The sequence below is a fragment of the Anticarsia gemmatalis genome, chromosome 11 (assembly GCF_050436995.1).
Source record: "Anticarsia gemmatalis isolate Benzon Research Colony breed Stoneville strain chromosome 11, ilAntGemm2 primary, whole genome shotgun sequence".
In the NCBI taxonomy this organism is placed as follows: domain Eukaryota; kingdom Metazoa; phylum Arthropoda; class Insecta; order Lepidoptera; family Erebidae; genus Anticarsia; species Anticarsia gemmatalis.
In genome coordinates this window covers 9956913-9984674 of record NC_134755.1, presented here as the reverse complement: position 1 = coordinate 9984674, position 27762 = coordinate 9956913, and the positions used below count along the sequence as shown (strand labels likewise).

General features: G+C 34.1%; 2 protein-coding genes and 5 non-coding genes across 8 annotated transcripts; 1 reads left to right on the top strand and 6 right to left on the bottom strand.

The window, feature by feature from the left end:
- The first annotated feature begins 106 nt into the window (after positions 1–106).
- Positions 107–16280, top strand: LOC142976786 (juxtaposed with another zinc finger protein 1). The gene is made up of 5 exons (XM_076120353.1): positions 107–275; positions 797–985; positions 3669–3777; positions 4171–4317; positions 5776–16280. Exons 1-5 carry the CDS (start codon positions 110–112, stop codon positions 6203–6205), a joined length of 1041 nt encoding a protein of 346 aa, XP_075976468.1. The 5' UTR covers positions 107–109; the 3' UTR covers positions 6206–16280.
- A 295-nt stretch (positions 16281–16575) lies between these two features.
- On the bottom strand, positions 16576–25830 carry Vps16A (vacuolar protein sorting 16). 2 transcript variants are annotated; one of them, XM_076120130.1, is made up of 16 exons: positions 25708–25830; positions 25470–25591; positions 25032–25215; positions 24366–24512; positions 23679–23805; positions 23463–23572; positions 22739–22911; positions 22171–22417; positions 21362–21618; positions 20851–20989; positions 20404–20538; positions 19495–19656; positions 19057–19276; positions 18042–18219; positions 17512–17712; positions 16576–17097 (listed from the first exon to the last, which is right to left on the bottom strand). In XM_076120130.1, exons 2-16 carry the CDS (start codon positions 25517–25519, stop codon positions 16956–16958), a joined length of 2472 nt encoding a protein of 823 aa, XP_075976245.1. In that variant the 5' UTR covers positions 25520–25591; positions 25708–25830; the 3' UTR covers positions 16576–16955. The 2 variants fall into 2 exon arrangements, with proteins under 2 accessions (XP_075976245.1, XP_075976244.1); XM_076120129.1 differs by having other exon boundaries at positions 25470–25802.
- Positions 17208–17327, bottom strand: LOC142976842 (5S ribosomal RNA). Its single transcript, XR_012959681.1, has one exon. It is a non-coding gene; the product is annotated as a 5S ribosomal RNA (ribosomal RNA).
- LOC142976841 (5S ribosomal RNA) lies at positions 18473–18591 on the bottom strand. Its single transcript, XR_012959680.1, has one exon. It is a non-coding gene; the product is annotated as a 5S ribosomal RNA (ribosomal RNA).
- On the bottom strand, positions 19695–19813 carry LOC142976840 (5S ribosomal RNA). The gene has a single exon (XR_012959679.1). It is a non-coding gene; the product is annotated as a 5S ribosomal RNA (ribosomal RNA).
- On the bottom strand, positions 21732–21850 carry LOC142976839 (5S ribosomal RNA). Its single transcript, XR_012959678.1, has one exon. It is a non-coding gene; the product is annotated as a 5S ribosomal RNA (ribosomal RNA).
- On the bottom strand, positions 23167–23285 carry LOC142976838 (5S ribosomal RNA). The gene has a single exon (XR_012959677.1). It is a non-coding gene; the product is annotated as a 5S ribosomal RNA (ribosomal RNA).
- Positions 25831–27762: the final 1932 nt, after the last annotated feature.

Sequence of the window (27762 nt, the reverse complement as noted above, 5' to 3'; positions counted from 1 at the left end):
ATTTATTAAGTTGCTCAAAATATAAGCAATATGTGGCTTAAAATAAGAATTATAATTTAAAAATTGGTATCTTTTAAGTAAAATTATTTATTTTGTATCAAAAGCAGAAATGATAAAGACTGGAGCACGAGTTACTACAGTCTTGTTATTGACTAGTGCATTAACATTAATAGCAATGGCGGTGTTCATGATAAACATCTGTAAATATAATGGTTGTGGCATAACTTTTCCGAGACTAAATGATTTAATAGAACACATCGAAGATGTACATATCGGTAAGTGTTAAAAAATATCTATATTTCCAGTTTTAGTTCTTATTTTATGTAGGCATGTAATGTAATCCATGACCCTCCCAATTTACGTCTTATCAATATTATGTCCATGTTGTCACCATTGGAGGGTATTTTTGCGTCAAATATAAATAATGTAGTGTGGGTAATTTGAAAGCTTCAGTATTATTATTTAATGGTTTGTTTAATTCAATTAAAGTCTGAACTAACATCGGACGAGTTTTATTGTTATTTATTTTCCCGCTGTATTGGATCAGGAACTGTGTAAACATCATTGTTTGGATCAGCTGATCGGAAGCTGCAGCTGTGGTTATTCCGAAGGTCCAGTACAATCAGACGTCAAGACAGCTGATGTTATTTTTAAAATTAATTTTTTTTTTTTATTGTATCGAATATATTTTATTTGTATTTTGTGATTTTATGGTGCGCATGTAGCTGATTTGTTTTTGTAGTAGATCTGTTTTTTTAACAGGAAATTAATATTTTTTTTATTTTACTTTTTCCAGATTTAGACCCGGCAGTAGTAGAACAAAAAGAGGCCGCTCAGCCAGCATGTTTGCCGCTAAGTTACGTTTTGAAATTCTTCACGGAGGCTTCGAGACGGGAGATTCAGAGCACAGCCCCAGCACCAGATGTCCGCCGCCGCCTTCTCTCCGCGCCCAAGACACCTTCAGTCCGCAGCAGTACACCCACCGGTAACTTTTTTCTACTCTATGATAAAAAATACTGCCTTGCCAGAGATTAAAGTAAAAATAATAAAGTTTTCTAAGGAAAGGCATTCTTCGTCTTATATGCCTTCGCAGAAGCTTCGTGTTCTGAACGTATTAAAAATATTTGGATTGCAATATTAATTATTTATTATGAATTATAGCAGAAAACCACATAGGCAAGATAGAACTAATAGGTGCGTGCTACATATTTCTTTACTGATTCAAATTAAGTATAAGATAAAAGGTAAAAAGCCCTTTGAAAATAAATTGGAGTCACCTTAACAATTACTTTTTATTACTTATTTAAATTAGAACCCATACAAAATAAAATATGTTGGGCTTATATTATGCTTACGGACTACGGTTCATTACTTGGCAAGTGCTTTTATTTTCCACTTTTCTAGTCGACTGCCGTCAACCCAACGGTGGTTGCTGTAGATGCATGATACCGTTAACAAATACTGTTAGATCTGAGGCACCTACTGTTATATCAAACATTTTGTAAAAGTAAAAACATCTTATAAGAATCTAGTAAAAATGCATCCTGTGTTGTTTTAATAAAAAAATGTTTGTGACATGATAGCAGATGAAAATATAATAGGAGAATTTGAAATAAATAGATTGGAGATATAAATGTCAACATTTTACTACATTTGTTGCAGTGATTACCTTAACCGGTAGAAACATGTTACTTTCTTATTTATAGACAGAGACTAAGTACATTTAATTAGGTAATACTTGACTTTAAACGACGAAAACAAATACGAATAATGAAATAGGTACCAATGAACTAAATAAAAATTTACCATGACTTCAGCTCTATACAGCTATAAAATCATTTATTAGTTTCTAATATTAATCTAGATTATGACTACATCGTCGTAAACAGTAAAGACAGTCAGACACTACCGCGCCTACCCTGCCCCGGCTACGCCCGTATTGTTACGTAACAGTAAATTATGTCACGACCTTCCGTGGTATGATACTGATTTCACATTCGATTCTCGGGTTTGGATGGGTGATTTCGGGATTAAATGTCAGCAGTAAATAATCCTCATTGTGTTTGCAGTACAGTATTGAATGAAAATAGGCCTATATCCTATGATATAGAAATGATAAACCGAGTAACAATGGAGAATGTTACCTAATTTTGATTTTTAGCACTCCATATTCTCGTTTAAAAATAAAAAATACTGGTGAAAGAATTACTTTGATACGTCAATTAGTTTTCGATTTATAAGTAAAACAAGTTGTAACCGCACGACGCTAGCTCTCGGTGACGGTGTGACGTCACTCTACACTTGCTCAGTCTGGCTCGCACAGTCCGCTTGAGGTCGCGCGCTCGGTGCGTTGAAATTATTCCTAAATACTTTTAAAAATGTTCAATTCAAATACTAGGAAATCATATGTTGTGCCTAAATGTAATTTAATATTATGTAAGTAAGTACATAAGTAATAATAAATAACTTCATCTTATAATGAAACAATTTCTAACCGGATTGATCGCCAGTTTATTGATTTTACTGTGGCAGGAAAAATGTAAAATCGATAAGTACACGATTATTTCGGTTAAAAACTGTTTCATTATAATATGCAGTGATCGTAAATATTTATCTAACATTATTACTTATTATACCTATGTATAATATACTAGAAGCCGCCCACGACTTCGTCCGCATGGAAACCCTTCCCGCGTAAATCCCGATCCTTCGAGAACTCGAGGATAAAAAGTAGTCTATGTGTTATTCTGGGTCTTCAGGTATATATAAAATTTCATCGTAATCGGTTCTGTCAAATTTGCGTGAAAGAGTAACAAACATCCATACATACTTACATACCTACATACCTACATACTTACATACATACATACATATACAAACATACGTACATACATACATACATACGTACGTACGTACACACATACATATGTAAATACATACATACAATGACATATGTATGTCATTGTATGTATTACTTATGTACTTATGTATGTACATATACATTCTCACAAACTTTCAAATTTATAATATTAAGTAGGATTTCGGAAGCAACAAAACCTCTATTTGTTTCACAAATAATTCGGAACCATTATTCCATTTATTTTAGGTACATTATCCGATTGCCCTTTTTAAAATCCTTTATCCATTTTATTAATCGAATAGTATTTACTATTATTATAAGTTATTTTATACATAAGCGGACGAAAACACAACAAAATACTACGCAAACTATTACACCTACAACAACGATTGGCGACTTAATACTAAGCGGGACGCGGCCCGCGCGGCGCGGTAAAGTAGTATGACGTCACAGCCGCTCACGCGGCTGTTAGCGGGACTCGATATTTTTCGAAACTTTGAATGCTTATAAAATCAAAACTATTTGGTATTTTTGACTAAAACAAAAACTAGTTTATATGTATACATACAGGCTATACTGTGTCAATGGCTATTTCAAGCGATTTGGCATACCTAGTAACATTCTCCATTTGGCACTCGGTATTTAAAAAAAATTAGACTGACTTTCCTGATTTCTGAGAGTGAGGTCTCCCTATCCACCTATATCCTATACTATAGAACCTGTGCAATAATAATAGATAGCGAGCGAGTTAGATATGTTTATTCAAATGTTTAATGGATGGAGCCTGACTTAATAACCTTATTTCCAGGGAGCGAGATGGATGAGGACGAGATGATGAGTCCTTCAGAAGACAGCAACGATTCGTGGACCACCGCCGAGGAGTACAGCTCCGAGTTCATCTTGCGATATGGCGTCAAGTATGACATCGATGTTCAATTTTTAAGTGTAATTTTTTACTCAGCTGGACTATAATTAATTATCCATGACTATAATTTAAAACTCGGGTTGAAATGTACTTGCTAAAGTCAAGCAAGGCCCATTCCAAACCAAATTCTTAAATGACCAAAGACCACCGTTAACTAATAATCCCTAGTAGAGATTGTCTACACTGGAGCAAGAATATTTAAAAGGAGTCTTTTCAAGGTACGTTTGTAATGTGATTTGAAGGACGCGTACTTTCGGTAAGAGTTATTAAGATTAGAGGCTAACAAATACAGATTCTTGGACATTATTTTAGAATGTAAGCCCTCATTTTCTAGTGCTTTTACGTACTGGTTCTTTAATTAAAAGACACACTGTTATTGTTTCAGGATGAACGCTAGCGCATCATCAGGAGCCCTAGGCCCCGCGGCGCAGGAGAAGCCCTTCGCGTGTCCCGTGCCCGGCTGCAAGAAGCGGTACAAGAATGTCAACGGCATCAAGTACCATTCTAAGAACGGACACAAGAAGGATGGCAAGTGAGTACCAGTTTTTATATAGCTATTTAATTTAACACAATTCGATTGTCAAGTCCAGACGTTGAAGCCAGTTTCGTTTACTAATTTATAAGCAGTGGCCGTGAGTTTCTTAAAAAACTACCCTTTCCGAAATAGTAATAGATGACTATCGTAAGTGTCAATACTTGATCAAAATGGATATTTTCATATTTAAATAATTTGTAAGTTAAGTAAACTATGACACTTAAGAAACGCATGGGCGCTTTTAGGTATTTGTGCTTGAGGTGTTACAACTCCATTTGGATCATCTCTGAATTCCATCATGTCCAGGAATGCCAAATTGCCATATAATGCCCCGGAATAATGTTTCCTTATTTTTTTTCCATTTTATGTGTGACCTCTAGCACTATCGTTTTGTCCCAGAAACCATACCTAAGACTGAATAGGGCGACCCTAGGGGACGAACTGTGTTAGAATTTACTACATTTCTCCGCGTCCTACGTATCCTAATCATTAATTCTAATTTCTATAGAAAATATCCGATGTTGTCGACGCCTGACCAGTACAATAAAAAGTTTATCGCTGGTCCTAAAAAGCGTCTTACTGCCCAAGAGTATTTCTGGAAGAAATGGGTACCATCTTCATTAACTTAGTACTATCTATACTAATATTATAAAGCTGAAGAGTTTGTTTGTTTGTTTGTTTGAACGCGCTAATCTCAGGAACTGCTGGTCCGATTTGAAAAATTCTTTCAGTGTTAGATAGCCTTTTTACCGAGGAAGGCTATTTATTTATTTATTTATTTATTTGGGACATAAAACAGTTACAAGTTCAAACTTAACACTATAGTAATAATCATACCAATTATGTAAACGTGTAACCCACACCAATGTCCAATAGATGACTATCGTAAGTGTCAATACTTGATCAAAATGGATATTTTCATATTTAAATAATTTGTAAGTTAAGTAAACTATGACACTTAAGAAACGCATGGGCGCTTTTGTGTATTACGCTATAGGCTATATATCATCACGCTACGACCAATAGGAGCAGAGCAGCAGTAAAAAATGTTACAATGACGGGGAAAAATTTGACCCATTCTCTCTTATGTGACGCAAGCGAAGTTGCGCGGGTCAGCTAGTACTTAATAAGTATTACTTATCAGTAGGTACTTCATTATTACCGATTAAGTATGTATGTAGAATAGTTTAGAAGTGGGTCGATGTTATGCAATACCGAGGTAATGTAAATTGATTTTAGCATTAGTTATTAAAACATGATAAGGTTATTGGTCTGTTTTGTATCACATTTGGATAATTAGTGGTTGCGTAATTAAATAATGGTAAGTAATATTTAGGTATATACAGTATAAGTTATTTATCATAATGTATGTATTTTAGTTAAAATTTACATTTCAGAGAAAGACGCCAGTAGAATTGAAGAGTAAGAGACTTAATTTTTTTTTTATATTTTCAGGGTAAAAAAGGCCTACAAATGCCAATGCGGCAAAAGTTACAAAACGGCGCAAGGGCTTAAGAGTCATTCCATATCTCAGCACATTGCGACGAGCTCGCCCTCCACGTCGGAGCACAAGCTCCACGTGCCGAAGATGCCCGGCCTGGTCGTGACGTCATCGCCCGCGCAGCGCACCATCAACCTCATCGACGCCGTCGACGGGAACAAGCTCGTACGCATCTACGATACCCTCAAGACGAAAGACCTGCCTGCCTTCACCATCCCCAAACATAACCTCACCAGTCTCAACATAGTCAGCTCCCAAGCTCGTCACTCTAACCTCCTCACCCCCTCCTCCACCCCCGGCTCGAGCCCCGTCGACAAACTAAAGTTCGACCGCTCCCCGAAGGTCACCGTACAAAACACACAACACGTATACAGCGATAACTAAACGTCGTAACGACGACCTAACCAAACGAATTTAAAGTCACTAGCTATAGTTAAGCAGTTCCTATAACGAAAAAGTTAAAAAAATGTCGGTTCATTTTCATTAGATTTTTTAAGTGTCGTTATGATGAAGGTGTTTAGTATTTTAATATTAAGCTTGTGCATGCTTTCATTTATCATAATTTGCACAAATTATTATTGTCATAGTGTACATAAAGTACAGTGAACTAACTTCGGACTAAATGTTAACCGATTCTTGTAGAAGGCGACGAGAAAACTCGTGTATCGCTTGTCGTTAGTCTGTAGTTATTTTATTGTACTTTTTGAAGACTGTGACACAAATTGCACCTTCGTGTAAAGATATAATTATTGTTTCTCAGAGATTGGAGAGTTATTTATTTGTTTTTGTTTGAGATTTTTATGTTGATTAGTTATTATAAGTTATTGAAACACTATAATTTTCATATTTTGTTGATTTCGACATGTCGAGTTTATTTCGTTTATTTATTGGAGAATTATACAAAAATATGTCTTTGAGCTTGTCGTTGGACGGAGTATCCAATGAGTATACAGTAAGTGCATGTAAATAGTGACATGATGTAGTGTACTGTCACTGTCCACTCGGTGGACTGAAGGCTGTGTGATCAGTGGATCCTAGCGTTAGAATACGTATGACGGCTTGTACAAAATATTTATGTAATCGTCAAATGTATAGAAATGTGGTTATATTTATTTTGATTCGCGTCTTCCCGCTTGAATTTTTAAATTATTGGTGATCTCTGTGCGTGGTTTTTAATGTGAAACGTTCACGCGTTGTCTATGAATTGGACGTGAGTAGATGAAGGTGTTATGTTTGTAAACCAAACCATGCAGGTCACGTTTATAATGAGTCACACCAATGATTTTTGTTATAAGCATATTTAAAAACTAGGTACTTCAAGGATAAAAAATATGTTTTTATTTTTTTCGTATCTTCAAAAATGACCGAGATATTAAACGTCAAAGTATGGCCTTCGCGCCAAACTCCGGCAAAGCGGCCGCACGGACGTGTGACGTCATCTGACGACACTGCTATTTCGTTAGTACTTGCCGATACCTACATAGGCTCGTTGTCTCTCGCGGTTTCGCTTTAAATCATTTGTTTTGCTTATAGTGGACAAACAAAATGGTTAGAAAATATTGTATTGTTCCTATGTGTACTAAGTCCAGTGAAAAAACACCCCAAAAAATGTTTTTTTCTGTACTATGTAGGTACCTAAACTGTTTTATATTTTTGCAAGAGACACCTAATCTAAAACTTAAAGCCCGGTTCAGATAATGTCAAGCGCAAATGTTAAATAGAAGTTTATTGCCTTTTGAACACTTCCTCAAGATCAAGATGCCATATCATGTTCATACCTAGCTAGCAATGAACTTCTACTAAACAGTGGATAGGTACTATTTAATGAGCAGTTCAATGACCTCACAGGCGGCGGCGAGCCGAGCGCGGCGGTTGAGTTGGCGTTGGTTTTTTGTTTTGAAAAAAGAACTCATGTTTACTAAATCTAATAATATCAAAATTAAATTGTTTAATTAAAAGTTCTCATTACACACCCAATCATATAAGACATCCTACAGAGTAGATTCATGCATTCATATGATAGCCATCAACCTGACTAAAATTAGAGGCAGGGTGACAATTTTTTTTTTATAATATTATATTAAAGCTATGTTTTCCAAATTTACACTTGGTAGGTACGTAACACTCATTATTTGTAATGCCAGTTGTAACAAACTTTCGATTTTATTGTTAACTACACACAATAATTATTATTAGTAATTTAGTAGTATACGAGTTCAACTTTATTTACCTGGGTCTAGTTGATGATTGTGTGCGTGGCGATCGAGATCGAGGATATCTTAGTGGAGGCTTATTTTACAAAAAACACGATGATTAAATTTATAACACATACACATACACAGACTCTTTAAATATTAAATGCAAATCACTTTTCAAGTCAAAACTCCGCATCACCCGCAGTCGAACAAGCGTGTCTATCGCGTCGTGACGTCAGCGCATAGCGCGCGAAGCAACGCAAATTTAAAAATGCAGTGAAACTTTATAACGCTGTAACTTCGGTAATTTTGACCCGATTTTGATAAAACAAAAACTATTATTATCAGCATAAGTACACAAATTTAATGCAGTATGTTTAATAGTCATATTTTGATGTGCTGGTGTGACTCATTTTGTGTGAGTGTCATCAAAATAGAGGGAAATATTTAGTCACAATGTAATATTTTCACAAACACAAACGTTACACCTTCATCTAATCAATGTCTTCATTACTTACATCCCCTTGTAACTCTTTGTGCCATTATTTCTAACATATGTGTACTTAATCGTATAATTCACGCGAAACGCTTTAGATTCAAGTAATTTCTCGTAAGATTTTCACAATGTTAGATTTTATAATAAGCAAAAAAATATGAAAAACAGCGATCACAAATGTATCGTTTAGAATAAAAAAATATACTCGTAAATGTGATATTTATAAAAAAAAGTAAAAAAAAAATGCTAAGCAAGGATTATTCGAATAGTTTATAAGGCTGTTGGCTGCAGTTAAGGTTTTATACGAAAACACAATAGTATCAGTGCAGTGAGTTGACTTTCAACCATAGCTTGGTTTATAGTGAGAATCTAGAATTGGGTAGTTGACTAGGTTAACGAAAAAATATTAAACTTGTACTCGTAAAAGGTTCATCTAAAATGCTCAGGCTATTCTATTCTTTTTTATGAATAATGTTGAAATTGTAATTATTACAGACTGAAATATTTTATTAGGCACTCATTTGATACCAACGAAACTGACATCACTGCACCGTATTTCTAAACCAACCTTTTTTTTTAATTTCATTATTTCATTCACTCATTTAAAGAGTAGCTGATTTGATTGCTAGTCAAGTACCCAATTTGAGAGAAGTCGAGAATTTCATATTTCAAAGTTGATTCAGTGCACTGAAACTATTGTGGTAATACTTAGCAGAGTGTAGACGTTTTCAATTGTTTCGTTCTATCCCAAACATTAATTTATTATCACTTTGTCTTAACTCGGAACGCGTGTTAGGTACTATTTAGTTTTCCGGTGGGACGTTTCGTTTCACAAATTAAAAGAGCTTATCGTAGAGTGAATGCTACAACTAAGTATGTTGGTGACTGTTATGCAGTTAGACTTACAAATTTTAATTAAAATAATGCAATAGGAATCTGGTACTTGGTTTCGCGTTGATATCTTTTAATATCCAAAATATTAATGTTGAAAGCTACATGAACTTTTATCGCTAAAGATTTTTTTTACTCCTCTTTTTAGTCTCCTCCTGATCGAGGGAAGGAAAGTTTATTTAATTACGTTTGTAAAATTTTATTTTATTATAGGGTTAGTTTTCTTAATTAGCATGGGTCTCTGTTTATTAGAAATACTGTTTTTTTGTCATCAGCGCCAACGCAAGATGCCTAAATTTTGACTGCCAAGTAACTGATTCCCTTTGTAAGGTGTATATCGCGAGACAAAGATTACAGTTAAAAATATATATTCTAACGGGTTCCTAATCAATAGATTTAGTTACGGTAAAGTGCTTTACTAAACCAATATTCGATAAAATAAAGAAAATAGTTGTTAGAATTAAAAAGACTATTACTCGACTAATTATGAAGATTTTTTAGAAACCAGCATACTTAGTTGTAGCAAATATTTATAAGAGATTTAGTTAGGAGTTAAAATATTCTCACAGTATAGATATTCGATGAAAAAAAATAAATTTTCGGTATGTTAGAAAAGGACCGGTGCTAAAAAGTGAGAAGGCACATAGATAGACTGCGGATATTGTAGGTATATGTATAACGTATGATCCGAAGACGGAATTATTTGTAAAGATTAGGTCACGGTGCTTAACGGGTAAAAAGTGTGATATTTGGATATAAAAGTATGTAATAGTGTGACTACCAAAGAAAATGACATTTCAAACTTACGATAAGTATTTTATTATATTCTTTTTCAGTTGAAATTTCGGATTTATCTACTTTTTTGAACTTAGCTACAAGAGTCAATCACTATGTGTCCAGTTAGTGCTGCTAAGTGTCGTGTCGTGGGTCATGTTAAAATGCAATCAATTCATAATTATTGACCACGGAATAGTAAAAACAGATTTTAGACTTAGCCTGCTCACAAAACTAAAGGCTGGCAAATATTATGTATCATGTCCATCACGCATATTGAACGGTTTTTTTGTCAGCGGCTTCATCTGGTTAGAATTGAATCCATGGATCTCTCCTGCAAATGTAAAAACATTTTAATTTCGTCGCATTGGCAACTGTATCAAGTGATTGATTTGAGCTAAGTTCTTTCTTGATTTCTACCCCTTGTTTAGTATTTCTTTAATCTTACTATACAACCATTCATAAGGCAGAGTTTACAAGCAATTTGAAATCAGTAAATTCACTTCAGGATTTGCAGATGTCATAACTAAGTAATCTCTGCAGGGAAAAAGATGGCTTTTGCTTAGGGCAAAGGCATGTCTTGGCTAAGCGTATGTACTATTATTCTTGTAGCAGCTTTAGGGTACTATCGGTTGAATACTTAACGTTACAACAAGTACTCAAATTTTGTCTTGCCACATGCGACGCAAAAAATTATGATTGCAAATAAAAAAAATGTGTTGTTAAGTAGGTATTCGATCGTTCCCGTCTTTACCATCATCTCTGAATGTTATGATTGGACTGGGGTTTGAAAAGGCTGTAATGTAAGTTTGTTTCGTAAACGTTCGTACTTATAGAGCACGTCGCACAGTGTGTTATAAACCCTATTTTTGTTTCGTCGTCTTTTTATTGAATTAATCGATAGAGTATACCATTCTGAGGATTAGAGTAAAACTCCGGGCTCGCTAAGACTTGTACTTTTTTCGTTATTCAGTGTCAAAGTTCCGGAATATCCGACTATTGAAAAACGAAAAAAAATTAATTACAATTTAACGGAAGTACTTATTCCAGAATTTATTTATTCTATCGAAAAAAGATATAATAGCCGACCATTCCACCAATTCCTGAAGCTTTAGCATGAATAGGTCGAGAGATATGATTTTTTTTCTCATTTTTCGTTTTTATTTTTTTATTCATCTAAACCGCCGTAGTAGGTGGTCATTCCTACATCAAAAATTTGCTAATACTTTCTTCTATTTGCAGTATTATTTCTAAAACCTAACTCGCTGGTTTCCAGGAGATATTTGAAAGTTTAGTAATATCCGAAATATCCGCATATAGGGCTGCCACTTCAATCAAAATTTAATAAATTTATTTTTATAAAGTTTTAGCTTTCATATCACGACCATAACAAGATATCATAATTTTGTGGCTTAAAATGGCAAAGATTGGGTAATTTTATAAAGGAAATTAAAAAACAAATTAAGAAATTGGTATGATGTTGATTGATACATTTATTTGGAATCTGTTTATAAATTCTAACTCAAAAGACTCAACTTATAGTAAATGAAAGAAAATCCTTTCCGATATCTCATAAGTATACCTATAAATCAACATTCAACATAATAAGTACTATTTAATTAGGTACAACATTTTTTTTTTTCAAAATATTTTTAGTTAATTTATTTAATTTTACAATTAAATAAATTAACTAAAAATATTTTATAATGATTTACAACCATTTTTTTTAAATCAATATTATTGTAATTTTTGTGGTATAACAATTTTAAGAATATTTTTTAATGTATTTTATATATCTACATGAATTATATACCTATCTATAATTTTAAATCAAATTTTATCATGTATGTACATCAATTGTGTCGATTTTTTATTTAAAAATACGATAAAATTATTTTCGTCAACAATTTATTTATTATAATTTATACACATATTATGTAATTATATTCTGGAGTTGGAACAATTTTAGGGGACTGAGCGCCAGTCAACCTTAATACCGTAACCGTACTCTGCACTTCAACAACCTCAGTAAGGCGTTTTTCAAATAAAGGTTTATAATCTTATATAATTTTCGGATACTCGAAAGTGACAACCCTAAGTAAAATTTAAAATTTCAAATATCTCCTGGAAACCAGCGAGTTAGGTTTTAGAAATAATACTGCAAATAGAAGAAAGTATTAGCAAATTTTTTATGTAGGAATGACCACCTACTACGGCGGTTTAGATGAATAAAAAAATAAAAACGAAAAATGAAAAAAAAACATATCTCTCGACCTATTCATGCTAAAGCTTCAGGAATTGGTGGAATGGTCGGCTATTATATGTTTTTTCGGTAGAATAAATAAATTCTGGAATAAGTACTTCCGTTAAATTGTAATTATTTTTTTTTCGTTTTTCAATAGTCGGATATTCCGGAACTTTGACACCGAATAACGAAAAAAGTACAAGTCTTAGCGAGCCCGGAGTTTTACTCTAATCCTCAGAATGGTATACTCTATCGATTAATTCAATAAAAAGACGACGAAACAAAAATAGGGTTTATAACACACTGTGCGTCGATCGACGGCGGTTACACCGTGTTGACCGTTAAGTTAGAATAATCCACGTGTCGCTATATAAGACATTATTATTAAACAATGGAGTAGGATTCTCGGCTTTATATTTATGAAAAAATAACACGATATTCATTATAAAAAAAATACTTACATATATTTTTTTTTACTTTGGTCATTCGAATTTTAAAAGACCCTTTTTATGATTTCCGTCCTCACTATAAAAAAAAAAACATCCAAACACGCTGTGTTGATCCCGTTACGAGTTTCGTTCCATTATTTATTAATATAAGAAATATTAGAATATCTCATTGTTTTTAGTAATATAATTTGAATACTTGCGAACGCAGGCGATCTGTGTATTATTGGTTTAGCTTGGAGTGTAAGGTAATGCGCTGGCTTCGCATCAATAGCTTTTGTGTGGTTAAATGTAAAACTCGAGGATTTTCACTAACTGTGAGTGACACACGTTTGGTAGATCTAGATGTTAATGTCTAAAATAATTGTAATTGTGTTTATAACTCACTCACTATAGGGATCAGTCATTTTACTTTTAAAATGCCGACCACAGTACAATTTAGGGCAGTGAGATGTTGCAAGCCTGTATAAAATGCTCACGCGATCGAGAACCTTCAACAATTTCTCGGGGATTGTGTTATTGTTTTGTTTTTTAACCGACTTCAAAAAAAGAGGTTTTCAAATCGACTGTATGATTTTTTAGAAGAAAACTCATGTCATTTGTATTGCAATGCAATAGGATATAATTACACTAACTAAAAGACGACAACTACATTTTTTTTAACCCCCGGCTGAACCACTGCTGGGAAAGGGCCTTCTCCCGAAAGAGAGAGGGGTTAGGCCTTGAGTGTATCACGCTGTTCATGTGCGGGTTGGGATTTGATTACTTTAAGTGATAATGACTTAATTATGACCAAAGTAGTTAATGACTGTAAAATGACTGATTCTAATAGTGGTATACTATGTCGATGTGTTTACTGTACGTATGATAAGCTGCTCATTTTATTGTAATTTCGTTTCGGTAATAGTTTCATTGAACATTAGTCATGTTTGATTTAAGACTGATAGTTTGTTTATAGATGTTGTCTCCTTAATTTATTTCGTGTGCTGTAGAAAGACATTTGTACCGTGAGGACGATTTGTAAAAAAAATAAAAATGATTTTGTTTTTTTATTATTAGATTTGTGCCGACTGTTCGTTTAAAACAGTTTTTAAATAAAATATTAAATGGTCTAATACTACAGAATATTATTTTTACACGACACAGTTATTGAATTTTAAAGATTGTTATTTCTAAAATTGTGATGGTAAAAGTCTATAAAATGTGTGAAAAGTCGGCACAAATGTATTTAACAGTAACTAAAAAGACACACAGTGTCTAGTCAGTACCTATAGGTACTTCAAAATTTTGTTTAACCCTTAATTACTATCGTGGGGCTAATTTTACCCCAAAGAGTTGAAAATAGTGTTTTTATATGTGTAGTTACTAAACTAATTGACTAATGAAAACAAGGGAATAGATTGTAAGATTTTAATTAAACAACGCGGTAAAAATATTTGGTGTCTAGATTAGAAAATTTTGTTTAAATTAATAAAACTATTATTTATAGATATGTATGTCAGATGGGGTGCCTATATACTCCATGCCCACGATAAAGTAATTAAGGGTTAAAATTATTGTTATCTAGTCCCAAAAAAGTGACAGAAAAATTAATATTTTAATTTTCTAATGCGTGGCGTCAATTAAAGAAATGACCAATTTTAACATTGTTGTTTACATTGGATTAAAAAAGTATGAAGATTTTTGTAAAATATGATATTTGTAATACCTACACAGAGACTAACGTGTGTTGACGATTCCCATTTTATTTGAAGGCTCAATAAATGATTTTTTCAATATTTATCAGCAAACGGTTGTGAATTTGATGTTAAAAGTGAAGTCGGTGGAGAGAGCTTTATGTGTTTTATTTTGCGAAATATGGCAACACTGTATTTAGTCAAAATTACCAAACTACCACTGCGTCGGAATCAGGCCGTAAGGATTTGTTGCTTCGTAATTTCTATGGTACAGCGTCCACTAGATCGACGTTTCAGTGCCATAGCAACAAATCCTTACGGTCTGATTCCTTACCGTCCGTGCGGTCCGTACGCTCCGATTCCGAAGCAGTGGACGCGAAACTAAGGAATGCTTGCTTGCATCCCATAAATAGTTGCATCTCATTTTAGCTCACCATTACGACATAGGTTAGAGTAAGCTAAAGCTAACACGGGCAAAAAAGCGTATTCTTGCATACAAAAAAGGGGTTTAACTGAATACAGTGTTCTGTATAATGTTGCCGTCAACAAAATTGACTGATTCAAAGTTGCCTTTTATAATTCATTCGCTATGTATACGTTCACCGGCTCACGATGTTTTAAACTGAATATGTCTAGATGACCCCTGAAACTCCATACACAATGTTAAGGCCTTTTCACACACTTAAATAAATAATTAAAAACTGAGTACTGTCCCATTGCTGAGCAAGGCTCACCGGCAAAGAGTAAGGAGCCGGATTTTTTATTAAAATATGACTGCCTGAAAGAAAATGTCTAACGCTACTGCGATTGTGCCATTCTTCATAACTGTGTCTATACACAGTCTCATAAAAGCAATAAATAAAGTCTATTGCAAATTTGTGAAATGCTACTAGTACTGGTACTTATTTGTTTGTGTGTGAAAAGGTCCTCAGGCTAAAGACTGTTTGGCTTATACAGAGTACTTGCCAAATTATAGATTTTAGTGTCCAAATTGTAAAAGAAGTTATATGTAGTAATCCTGGTTTGTTGATGTAAATTCAAGGATGTTACAAAATACTACTAATACTGAATTATAATTAGCGTGAACTGTTGAAATGTAGCCATATTTATTTACTTATGTTTGCAAATGCTAGAAGTAGGTACGCTTAAATGCTGGTTTGTTACTTAGCTGTAAAGAACTTTATTGCACAAAGCGTAATAAGGTTTCAAGGTGGTCACGCCTAAAACGGTTACAAACAATAGTTTGCGCTAATTATAAGTCTAAGCGTATACGCACAGAACGAACATGTTGCTTCGTGCACGTATGGTAGGTACCCTACAAACGCAGATTGATATTATAAATTGTTTAAAATGGTAGATACTTTTGTTTTTCCTCAAAAAAAAAGCTTAGCTTTAGATTTGCGTAGCCTTGTTTCCTACACAAGGCTACGCAAATCTAAAGCAAGCTAGGACCTCAGTTTTATATTAAAGAAAAATACAAAACTAACGGTTTTTAAATGGTTTAATATACTTATTAAACACAGACTATGTAAAAATTATATAATTTAGAAATAACTATATTTAACCGGATTCTGTGCCAGTATACGCTTAGTCAGTATTATTCAATGGCCGAATAGTAATAAGTCTGTTAAAAGTACCCGTTTTATCACATGCGTGTCGATGTATAGGAAGTAAGTGTGATTCATGTAATGCCTACATTCATTACTGTTTACATCTCGTCTTGATAATAAACGCAAACCGCAACCATATTGCATTGTTTTATTTTTAATGTGCCGACTTTGTTTGCGGAAATAATTTCCCGGGGTAAAAAATATCTTATTATATTACACATACATAGGATACTTTTTCCCATCATTTTCAGGTTTTTAACTATATTTTGACAAAATCCATTGAGTACTTTTGTATTGTATTGTACTTGTTATTCAATCACGCCTTACATAATACTTTGTAGTTCGGATGAGTTAGTGTGAATGAGATACGGAAGCACATAATAGGTACAATTATTATCTGAGTGAATAAAACTAGACTAAAGATTGACTATACATTTTATTTAATGACTGAAAGATATTATAATTCCATACATAGCTTTAAAATATAAAAAAATAATTACCTTTGCTTCAGGAAATACTTTTTAACACAGTTTTGGTTTATAACATTGTTGAGTAAACAAAAAAATATTTAAGATACTTCAAAACTAATATACAAATAAGATATTAAAATCCAAGCACTCGCTCGTTTTAAGACAACTGCATTTTAAGCATCAGTATAATAATATTATGTAATTATAGAATGAGATATAATACTTATCAACATACTTAACATAATATTTACCTTTAATTTTACTACAAAAAGCATTATTTATAATAATCACAATAATTTCAGTACCAAAAGGAATATCATTGGAATATAATTCACTTCTTAGTGGCTAATTTTTCTAAGAGAGACGCAATCTTGGCATGTGTAGATTCTATCATTGGACATTTGTTTTGTACAAATTGAAGAGCGATTTCGTCTTTCTGTTCAAACGCAACTTCTGCAGCCTTTTCATAGAAACTGAAAGTAGAAAAGTAAATCAGATAAACCATAAAAAAAATTTTTTTTTTATCTATTTGCAAATAAAAATATTATCACAAAATAATTCAAAATATACAAAAAGTGCAAAAAGCCAATATCACGTGGTATTTCCCAGGCGGTCACCCATCCAAGTACTAACCACGCCCGATGTTGCTTAACTTCGGTGATCGGACGAGAACCGGTGTGTTCAACATGGTATGGACGTTGGCAATGGCTGAGTCGAATTATACGAACGTTTTGGTCTGTATCTATTATGACGTCACACTATATGTCGCAGTAAATTGTAGACCAATAATAATATTATTATTGGTAAAAGTATACTTATTAATTTTCAGCATTTGATTTTAGTAAACATAATTTAAAGACAAATTATATTAAGAAAATAAAACTTACCCAGCTTTAACATAGTACTTGACTTTAATTTCGTCTCTGCACTTTGGTAAATATTTGAGAGCTTCGTCGTTTTTGCCGTATTTTAGACAAGCCTCTACGAACGGCTCGTACCCGACGGGTGACTTCTTCGATTTGGAGAATCTGTCTAACTCTGCCCAGTCGTCCTTTTCAGCCAGCTTTAAGATACGGAGCCACCAATATCTGGAATAATAAAATAAAATCTTTTTATAAATTTTGGTAACGTTAGATTTGCTTAACCTGCTCATTCCTCTGAAGTGTCAAGTGTTTTACATCAAACAATATTAATTAAATTCTTCGTTAATCTAAATTCAAAATTTACTCAAGTTGCAGCAAGATATTTTCATATTTTACGTGAGATTAACAAAAGTTTTTACAAAAGTCATTGGTGTGTTGTGTAAGTTGTGTTGCCTCAGGTGCGAACCTTCGCCTACTTGCGTAGGAGGAGGCGAAACTTAAACCACTCAGCTATCATTGCTCTTCGATCTTAAACAAGGGACTAATAACTGTACCTTCTATCAGGCATCTTGTACTCTGATCGCAGTTTATCAGCCAGTTTGACTTCGCCCTGGTCCAGCAGTCTCTCAACCGTGTCCTGGAGGGAGAGGCCCACGAAACTCTTGCCGTAAGTCTCTTGCAGTGATGACTGCTGCTTGCACAATTTGCGTGCATCTTCGCATATTGATACACCTGAAAAAACGTAATATTAATATTAATTTTAGAAGCACTTTATTGCAAGTCTGCTATACGCACAAAAGAAGAATTCGCGCCGATTGATGAGACATAATATATTTTCGTACTTTAGCATGCAAACTCAGAGCAAGTTAGACTAGAACTTTGTATAAATGTAATCAACAACAAACTATACGATTTTAGTTTAAAAAAATCGAAATATTATTCAAAATAAATAAATAAAAAACAACATTCAAAAAAAGTAGCAAAAAGCCAACATCACGTGGTATTCCCAGGCGGTCACCCATCCAAGTACTAACCACGCCCGATGTTGCTTAACTTCGGTGATCGGACGAGAACCGGTGTGTTCCACATGGTATGGACGTTGGCGACAGAAAAGCTAAATTTTATGAACATAATAGGCCGTGTGATACCGTAATATTTAACGTTATACATAATTGTGAATTATATTTTTTTGTCGACAGCAAATAATAACTTGTTAGCGACGCATATGAGAGCAGTATATTATCGCTGTTATAGCATCGTGATATAGTTTGGATTTGATTGTTAATGATAGATAATAAAAATTATTTGTAAATGTTTACATGTAGGTATATCGGCCATTTTTCAATTAATACCTAAATACCTATATGGTGACGGTAAATCTTATTCATGGTATATTTACTGGAAAGCCACAGACAAAGCTATAGTGCAAAGTGTAAATAACAAAGTACCTACTTAGGATTTTTTCTGTTAAAATCAATCCATGTTGCAAGTAACAAACAAATTAAGATGAAATTACTACAAAAGTTAACTAACTACAGAAAATTTAAATTTATTCTAATAATGACTTACCCAAATCATTCTTTCCTTTCTTATAACACTCTCGAGCAGATATGAGCGATGCTTCAATACTGCCAGGGTTGGTCTGATCTATAGCATCACGAATGTGGGTCGCGGCCTGACCATGGAAGTCGTCCTCTTGGACATACACCTGTCTTAGAGCTTCCCGGTTGTGTAGCGCACAGTACTTGATGTATAGAGCATGAGCCAGAGCGAAGCCGCGGATTGTCAACTGTAAAGATAAGTCATTTTTTAAATATTAATGTGTTATCAAAGGTGGGTTAAGTTGTTCAAAATGTTAATAGTAGCGCCATCTAGCGTTTTGGTTTTGTATTATTTAGAAATGTATACTACACTTGTGGTAGTACTAATTTGGCCACTAGATGTCACTGATTTATATTATCGCGGGTTTTAATTTTTTTTTAAATAAAATAGAGTACTTGTGCTTACTTCAAATTCGCGTTTTCCCATTTTTTCTTTCAAATGTAACAATACGATGTAAACTAAATCAGTATCGCCACTTGCAGTCGCTTTTCGTAGAGCTGTTTGCCCTTCTCCCAACGATAATAATAACGGAACTTGCAATTTGCTATGAGTTTCATATTCCAATATCTGTAAAAAAAGTAAAAAAATGATAATAAATAATAAAAAGCCAACATCACGTGGTATTCCCAGGCGGTCACCCATCCAAGTACTAACCACGCCCGATGTTGCTTAACTTCGGTGATCGGACGAGAACCGGTGTGTTCAACATGGTATGGACGTTGGCGATAGTTGAGTTAAATTGTATGAACATAATGCGTTTGTTAGCATGACGTCATATTTATTATACACATAAGGCGCAGCGCAGACAGACCGGAATAATCCTCGCGCGGTCTCGAGCATTTTCTTTACGGCTCGCGGATGCTCGAGCATGCTCGCGACTGCTCGAGCCTACGCGAGGAAAACTTTCTAGGTTACCATTCTTCATTAAACAGGCCAGTTTTCGTGAAAATTCGTCAACGATGGTAGACTGGGCCATGATTATAATTGCTCTTTTGACTGAAGAAGAATAAAAATGACGTTCTCTCTCTTTAAACTCAGTAACAACATTGAAATTTTTCGTACGATGCTCGCGCGTCCTCGAGTATGCGCGGGGATACCCGCGCATCCTCGAGGACGCGCGAGCATTTTTTGTCAGGTTCAAGCAATTATGCACTTTATTTTAATTAGTTTAAAGTTGATTTTCAAGTGCGTTAAAAAAATCCTCTCCGCTGCGCTCCTCTTGGTCTGCGCTGACCCTTATTGTTATCGCGATGTTTCCCGTGCGTATCTGTGCTAAGGAAAAGGTAAATATTTAATGACTGATTATTATCTTACTTTGATTGCGAGAGCTTTTCTTCCTTTTTCAGCTGCTTTCATGGCAATAGTTGTGTACGATATTCCTGGCACATTGCGAAGTTTCTCGCCTATTTCACGAGCAGCGCTCTCGTTGTCCAAATCTGGTTGAGTGACCTATGTAAAAAAGTTTTATCTTAGTTTAGTGCAAAATACTATTTTATTTTAATTTGTAAGTATGTGTACCTATATTTTTGGATCTTCCAGGATTTGGATTATAACTAACATATTAATGTTTAAATTAAAATGAGATCTAATACCGTAATAAAGGTACCAAAATAATGAAAAAACTAATTATATTAGTGAGACAAAGTGTGTGAAATAGAAGAATCACAATAATTAGCTAGTCGTATTATATCCCTTATAAACCTTCAAATGAGTATATTACCCTCTACCTCCGGTTCAATTAGTAACAATGCACATGCATACCTTATAGCAAGCCCAATGTGACAGTACCCTGGTCTTGCCGTCTTTCAGCTGTAAGTACGAGGCGATGTGTCCCGCGAGACAGTGAAGACGTCGCCATATCAACCGGTCTAGTAATACACGCTCGCCTAGGTTTGTCATTCTGATATATGAGTTAAGGTATGGATTTCAGAACATTTTACGTATGATATAGTGAGTTTTACAGGATGTAAGAAATGGATTGTGGAAAGAGAAGTGTGCATTTGTTATATTTAATTTACTACAGATTGTACTAATACTGTAATGATTATTTCGTAAATTTCCGAAAACAATAGAGTGACTCCGTCATTTGTTATTTACCAAACATTCTCGAAATAAAGTAGTCATCGGAAACGAAACTAAAAACTGCAAATTAATTAAAGAGATTTTGTAGATAGTACTGTCAACGATAAAACATTTCTTATAACTAAAATATTAACTTAATGTCAAAACATTTTTGTGAGTTTCAGTACAGTTTTTTATTTTAAAAGGATACTGCAAAGCCGTAAGCGGTATGGCAACTTTAGGGTCTCTAACGGCATTCAAGACCCTAAGCCACCTGCAAGTCTTAACATAGAAGTCGGTCAGCTCAGGGTCCATGATGAAACACTTGCCGAACTGTGCCGCCCTGATCAGTGTCTTCTGAACCTCAGGGTTGAACTCACAGCGAGCAGCTTCTATACAGTCCTGAACAGCTGTTTGAAGGTCTGGTTTGACCAGCCGTATGTATTCATCGGCTTTGTGACTACGTTTCTGAAAATAAAAAATTAAGTAAAATTTTATATAAAATATTTTTTTTGTTTTTTATAGGAAATCAATAATAACCTTAATAAATAAAAATATAAAATATCACAAAAAGTGCAAAAAGCCAACATCACGTGGTATTCCCAGGCGGTCACCCATCCAAGTACTAACCACGCCCGATGTTGCTTAACTTCGGTGATCGGACGAGAACCGGTGTGTTCAACATGGTATGGACGTTGGCGATTGTTTAGTTAAATTGTACGAACAATATGAGCTTGCTGGTATGACGTCATCTATATGTTTATTGATTTTTATGAACACAATAGGACGCATGACGCTATTATTACAGTAAGGCATATTGAAGTAGGGATGTTTTTGAATACAGAGACCGATTTTAACAGGTGTATTGTGGACTTTCTGTTTGTTTCAATAGTTACGGCGTTTTTGTAGATCATGATATTATTTATTGGAAGCGCAAATTTTTCTGTTAATCAAATTAAATATGAGGGATTAATTCCATTATAGATGCTTTTTTAATGACGATTTTTTATAGTAACATACCTGAAACTGCTTAGAAGCTTCAAGCAAATACGAGCCGGCAGCCGTGCTACTAAGTTTGAATATCTTTTCGACGACAAATGGTACTTTCTGTAAGAGTTCGTGAGTAAACTCGGAGACAACTCGCACGCAGTCCACCTCTTGTATGAGGTGGAAGGGTCCGTCGTAGGGGCACTCGAATACCTTGCCTTTGGAACCGTATATGCACATCGTGTCGCCCCAATGTGCTACTACGGCTTGGGAGCCGCACCTGAAATAGAGAATTTTGACGATAGTTAGAATAATCAGAATTTGCTAGGTCTGCTTAGTAAGGAATAAGATGATCGTGTGTAAGTTGCTAAAATATTTTTATTAAATTATAATGTGTTTAATATATCATCTTTTTTTTTTCGGTTTGTATGATTGATTAAATTTACCATTGGAATAACTTTGGTGCAATCAAATAAGTTACTAGATAATTGAAGTTACTTTTATTAATTTGAACTGGTTAGCTGTACAATGTATGTAATGTTTTCGGTAAAATAATTCTTTTGAAACTAGTTAAATTAAATAAAATGAAAAATATACTGACCACATCAACTCTTTCGGTTGCTTGAAGTAACCGGTATCAATTTCGGAGTAGTGCTTGAAATCTGAGGACCCGATCCATAATATCCCTGAATCAGTGAAGAAAGCAACATGTTTGCCGTTCTGCGATGAAACTATCGACAATATTTGTGTGTACGCACTATCGATTTCTATGCGCTGAAAAATAAAAATAAAATATTTTGAGACCAAATAAATTAATGTATAAAGTGCCATCTAGTGTGATTCTAAAGTACTATAACGAAGTGACACATTCTTAGTACAAATTAGTTTCTCTGAACTGTTATAGAGGGCGTTGCCATTGAAAGGAGAACTTCAAAATATATTATTATTTTCTAAATTTGAAACGGGGTTTTTCAAAGGAAATAAAAAGATTAATACCAAAAATAATATTTTTAAATTAAAAAGTGCAAAAGCCAACATCACGTGGTATTCCCAGGCGGTCACCCATCCAAGTACTAACCACGCCCGATGTTGCTTAACTTCGGTGATCGGACGAGAACCGGTGTGTTCAACATGGTATGGACGTTGGCGATTGCCAAACCAAATTGTACGAACATTTTGAATTGTTGTTTTTACAACAATGACGTCACTTAGCATTTTTTCCTGGACAAGTACTTTATGTAGTGTGTATCCATAAAGTTCACGCCTTTTTCCTAATGCAATAATTTAAAAGCTTGAACTATTAAGTAAAATAAACGAATAATTACCATAGGCACGGCTCTAGATTCTCCTAATTTGCACATATAAATGTCTTTGTCTCTGCACACAAGGAATCCGGAGCTGATCACGCACCAGCATGATATTGGTTCATTTGCACCTTAAACATGAAAAGAAAACATGACCTTTCTGATATAAACATACATACACACATTATATTACTTGTTTAATTTATAACTTTTGTGCTGTATATGTCTAATACTTACGGGGTAGATCTGGCACAGACCTGACCTTTGGGTCTGATACATTGCTTAGCAGAAACATTCGGTTTGTGGTAGTGATAACTGCTAAGCCTACCCCATGGGGATTGGGGAATAGCTGTGCTTTGCAAACCTGGAAAAGCACAAAAAAAAATATTAGAACTGGCCAAATAGAAGCTCTTGAAAGAGAATGTTTGAATTGAAATTCTAAATATGTTTGACAATATGATATATTATGATATGAATATGATTGGACAACTCACACACGGTCATTTGATCCCAAACTAAGCAGAGCTTGTATTATGGTAACCAAATAACTGATAAACATACTTATATACTTCTAAATACATACTTACATAGATACATTAACATCCAGGCTCAGAACAAATACTCTTGCTCATCACACAAAGATTTGTCCCGGGTGGGATTCGAACCCACCACACGCGGCGCTCCGGTTGTTGCGGCGAGGTGACCGCTTAAACCACTGCGCCAAACGTGCAGTTAATATTTAGAATCTTTGTTAATTTTTGGATTATGTATGACTCACATAGAAATGAATCTTGTAATAAGATAATAACAAGATAGGATGCTCCATGCAAGTGGTGTAATTGTTAAAGTTTATTGCCGGTTCATGGAAAGATCTTAAGTATTTAAGTAAAGAGTTATTTTACAGTATTGTATATCTTGCTTTACCTTAGTATCTCTAACTTCCTGTCCCATATTGAAGGTCCTCTTGTATGCTCCGAACATGTCATACACCAGTACATCCCCACTCTCCTGGACGCAGAGCAGCTGCTCACCATCTGACCAGCCCATGTGGATGAGAACACCATTGTTCCACTGGAATTGACAACATATTTTATTATAGTTAAAAATATAATCTGGATTGTTTTATAGTCTTTTTGTTGTGGATTCAAATCATTGCAAGTATTTGTATGATGAGCATGAGTATTTGTTTTGAGTCTGAATGTTAGTTTATGTATTTAGGAGTACTGAAACTTTTGTCTGCATTTCTATTATTCACCATTTTGTTTGAAATATGCTTTGAACTATCTGAATGAAAAGAGTGCAATATTTTGAGTCTGTGGCAAAAAGTGTATTGTGTTAATCCAGGTTACAAAACTAAACTATCTTTCACGAAAATGAGTCCAGTAGTTCTGCATGAAAGAGTAACAACATACATTCTTAGTAACAAACTTTTGCATTTATAAAGGTATATTTCCTGGTTACAACTTGGAATTTTCTTCCTACTTACAAGTTTACAGGAATACATTCCCATTTGTCACCCTTGGGGACAGTTTTAGAGGCGACAACTGGAAATATACCATCTATAATGTTATGAGAATTAGCATGGCTTACCAGTATTTTAGATATAACATTGCCAACACAATTGTAGATAGTAATGACAGGCTTAGCATTGCCCCTTGAGGTCTGTTTCCTGTCTCTCACCACAGCAATGGGGCCTCCGTAAGGTGCCCCAGCAACTATCATAGTTTCCAGACCTTCGTCCATTGACCATCTCATTGAGTATAGGTCAAACTTCCTGCAATTTGTTAAAACATTTGGATTGTTAAGGAGATTAATAGGACCATATTTTATTTGTATTATGGTAAAGAAATAAACTTTTCAATAGCTAGTCAAAAAATTATTATTAATTTTAAAACTGCGAGGGAGAGAATATTGAATATTTTATTGTGTTTTTCCTGGCATAGTATTGAAGAACATGAAGACATTTTACTGTTAAAAAAGGTCACTGCTATAGACTTACTATGAAATGTTTAAAGTTAGCAATATTACCTGTAATAGGAGTCCAACGGGAACCAGTCCGCAGTTAGTAACGCCGACATTTTGTTGTATTATTTGTAATTAATTGTATTTCAGATTTATAATGATAACACTCAGTGATTGTAGTTTTCCTCCTACAAAATCAACACATTACTTTTCACAATTAACATAATATATTACTATGCCCTGCAAGCAAATAGCGTAACAGATGTTTTCGACTATGTCCTTAGCTTTAGGAAATGGTATTTACTTGCGCAAATATCAAATTAATAACAGATAAAACTATTTTTCACATTACACGAAATAAAAACAAATATTTCTACAGATAACAATACCAAAATATGTGTCTGTCATTTAATGTAATAGTTGTCTCACTTTATCTTATGTTTTTTCATATATTTGTATTTCTTTTACGCTAAATTGAATGCTTAAAATATTGTTTAGTGAAAACTACCTCTGGCTCTGGAACGCGATAACTTGAACTGATTTTGACATTTACGTTGTATCTTTCGTTCAGTAACCAATGTTTAGAATTAACAAATAAATCCTTGAAAACATATATTATTTTTTACAAAGCAATAAATGTTAAAAAATAAATATTAATATCCCGTAAAATCATTCAACTCATTATAAAAATCAACTTATTTTTCAAATTGTATAGAAATCCTCTGCTTGAGTGTATCTCGACATAACTGTAGAGGGGTTGGTTTTCTCAATTTTTACTTGAGTGAGTACAAGTATGAACCTATTATTTATATTACAACTGTAATAAGGAACATTGGAAGTAGATATATAAGCTTAGTAGGAAGAACTTGGGCATTTCATATGTAAACCAGACCATGACTTTGTTTATATTATAAAAAAACAACACATCAGGATTGTTTATTTTAATCACGTCTGTAAGTACAAATTGCAGTTAAGGTTATCATAATAATATCTAATTATATATTTCCCATCAGATAAACAGTCAAGATTAATACTCGCTTCGAAAGGCTCATTATAAAAGAAAAGTTGCGTAGATTTGCAGTTGGATTAATGCTAAGTAGTAATTACTCAGCTGGTAATATTAGTTATCCGACATCTTGCACGCTTGTTACGCTAGCCGCAAGGAAAATGAAATAGATAAAATACTTTCAAACTTATTAGAAGATGCCACAGCTGCTACTTAAGCGTTACTGTTATATTTGTAGTAAATTATATGAATGATATTTTGTATAAAGGAAAATGTTTATAGCATTCGGTAGACGTTGTCCATAACTTGAATGTTTGTAAGATTTAGAAAATCGACTTTGTTTTTCGTCTTACAGAGGTAATGCAGGTAACTTTAATTTCATTCAGAAAGTTTGTGTGGTACCTAGGGGAATGGCTTCTGCTTAGGTATCTATGTACGCAATTCTTGTTATTGTAATTTTAAACAGTAAAGCAAAAAATATTTTTGGATCTGTAAGTACTCACATCAGGGTCATAAGTACATATAAACATAAATTACCGAGAAAATACTAAGTAAATAGACAATATCGTCAACAAAATATCCTTCATATTGTAAATTCTTACGTATTTTATCCGTACATTCAAACAGCTACTCGCTAAGTGCAAGTGCTAAGGCATCGACTCAGTCACGGCCGGTACTAGCGGCACCACATTTTCGCATGGATGAGCGACCCACCATTTTCTCACGCCTCGTCTCTCGTCCATCCTCGGACTATTAAGTAGTGGAAGGAATTTGCATCCATAATGAACTACTATATCCGTCTCTCTCGCACTATAAGGACGTTCTTCCATTACATTTGATGGAGTTGCCTGGTTTTACTGCATTTGTGTAATTAAATCTTTAGATGCAGACAGTACTAATTACTTAAAGTTTAGCTGCCTTTTTCAGTTCTTAAACACGTCATGCTGTTAAAATAACTGCACCTTTTTTTTGCTAGAGTTCTTATAAAAATATCCATCTGCCTTAATCAGATTTATGAAGTTCTATTATTTTTTTTCTGGTTGATATCAAAATAGTCAGGCGAGTGGACTAATTTTGTATTTAACATTTAATTTTGAACATTCAAAAAATCAGAACAACGTGAATATTTAAGAAAAAGATTTTTCAGATTTTCTTCGGTTAGTTTAAAACCTAGTTATACTGAAATTCTAGTTCCTATATCCATGAAATACGGAAAATGGAGCAGTGCACGCCATTTGTCACTTGAAATAGTTCGTTCCAAGTATAGTTCTGATCTTTATTCATTGAGCGGAGTTCCTTCTATCTACGCGTGTAAGAAATATTAAAAATCGCGAAAGCGTAGCCTCGGCCATT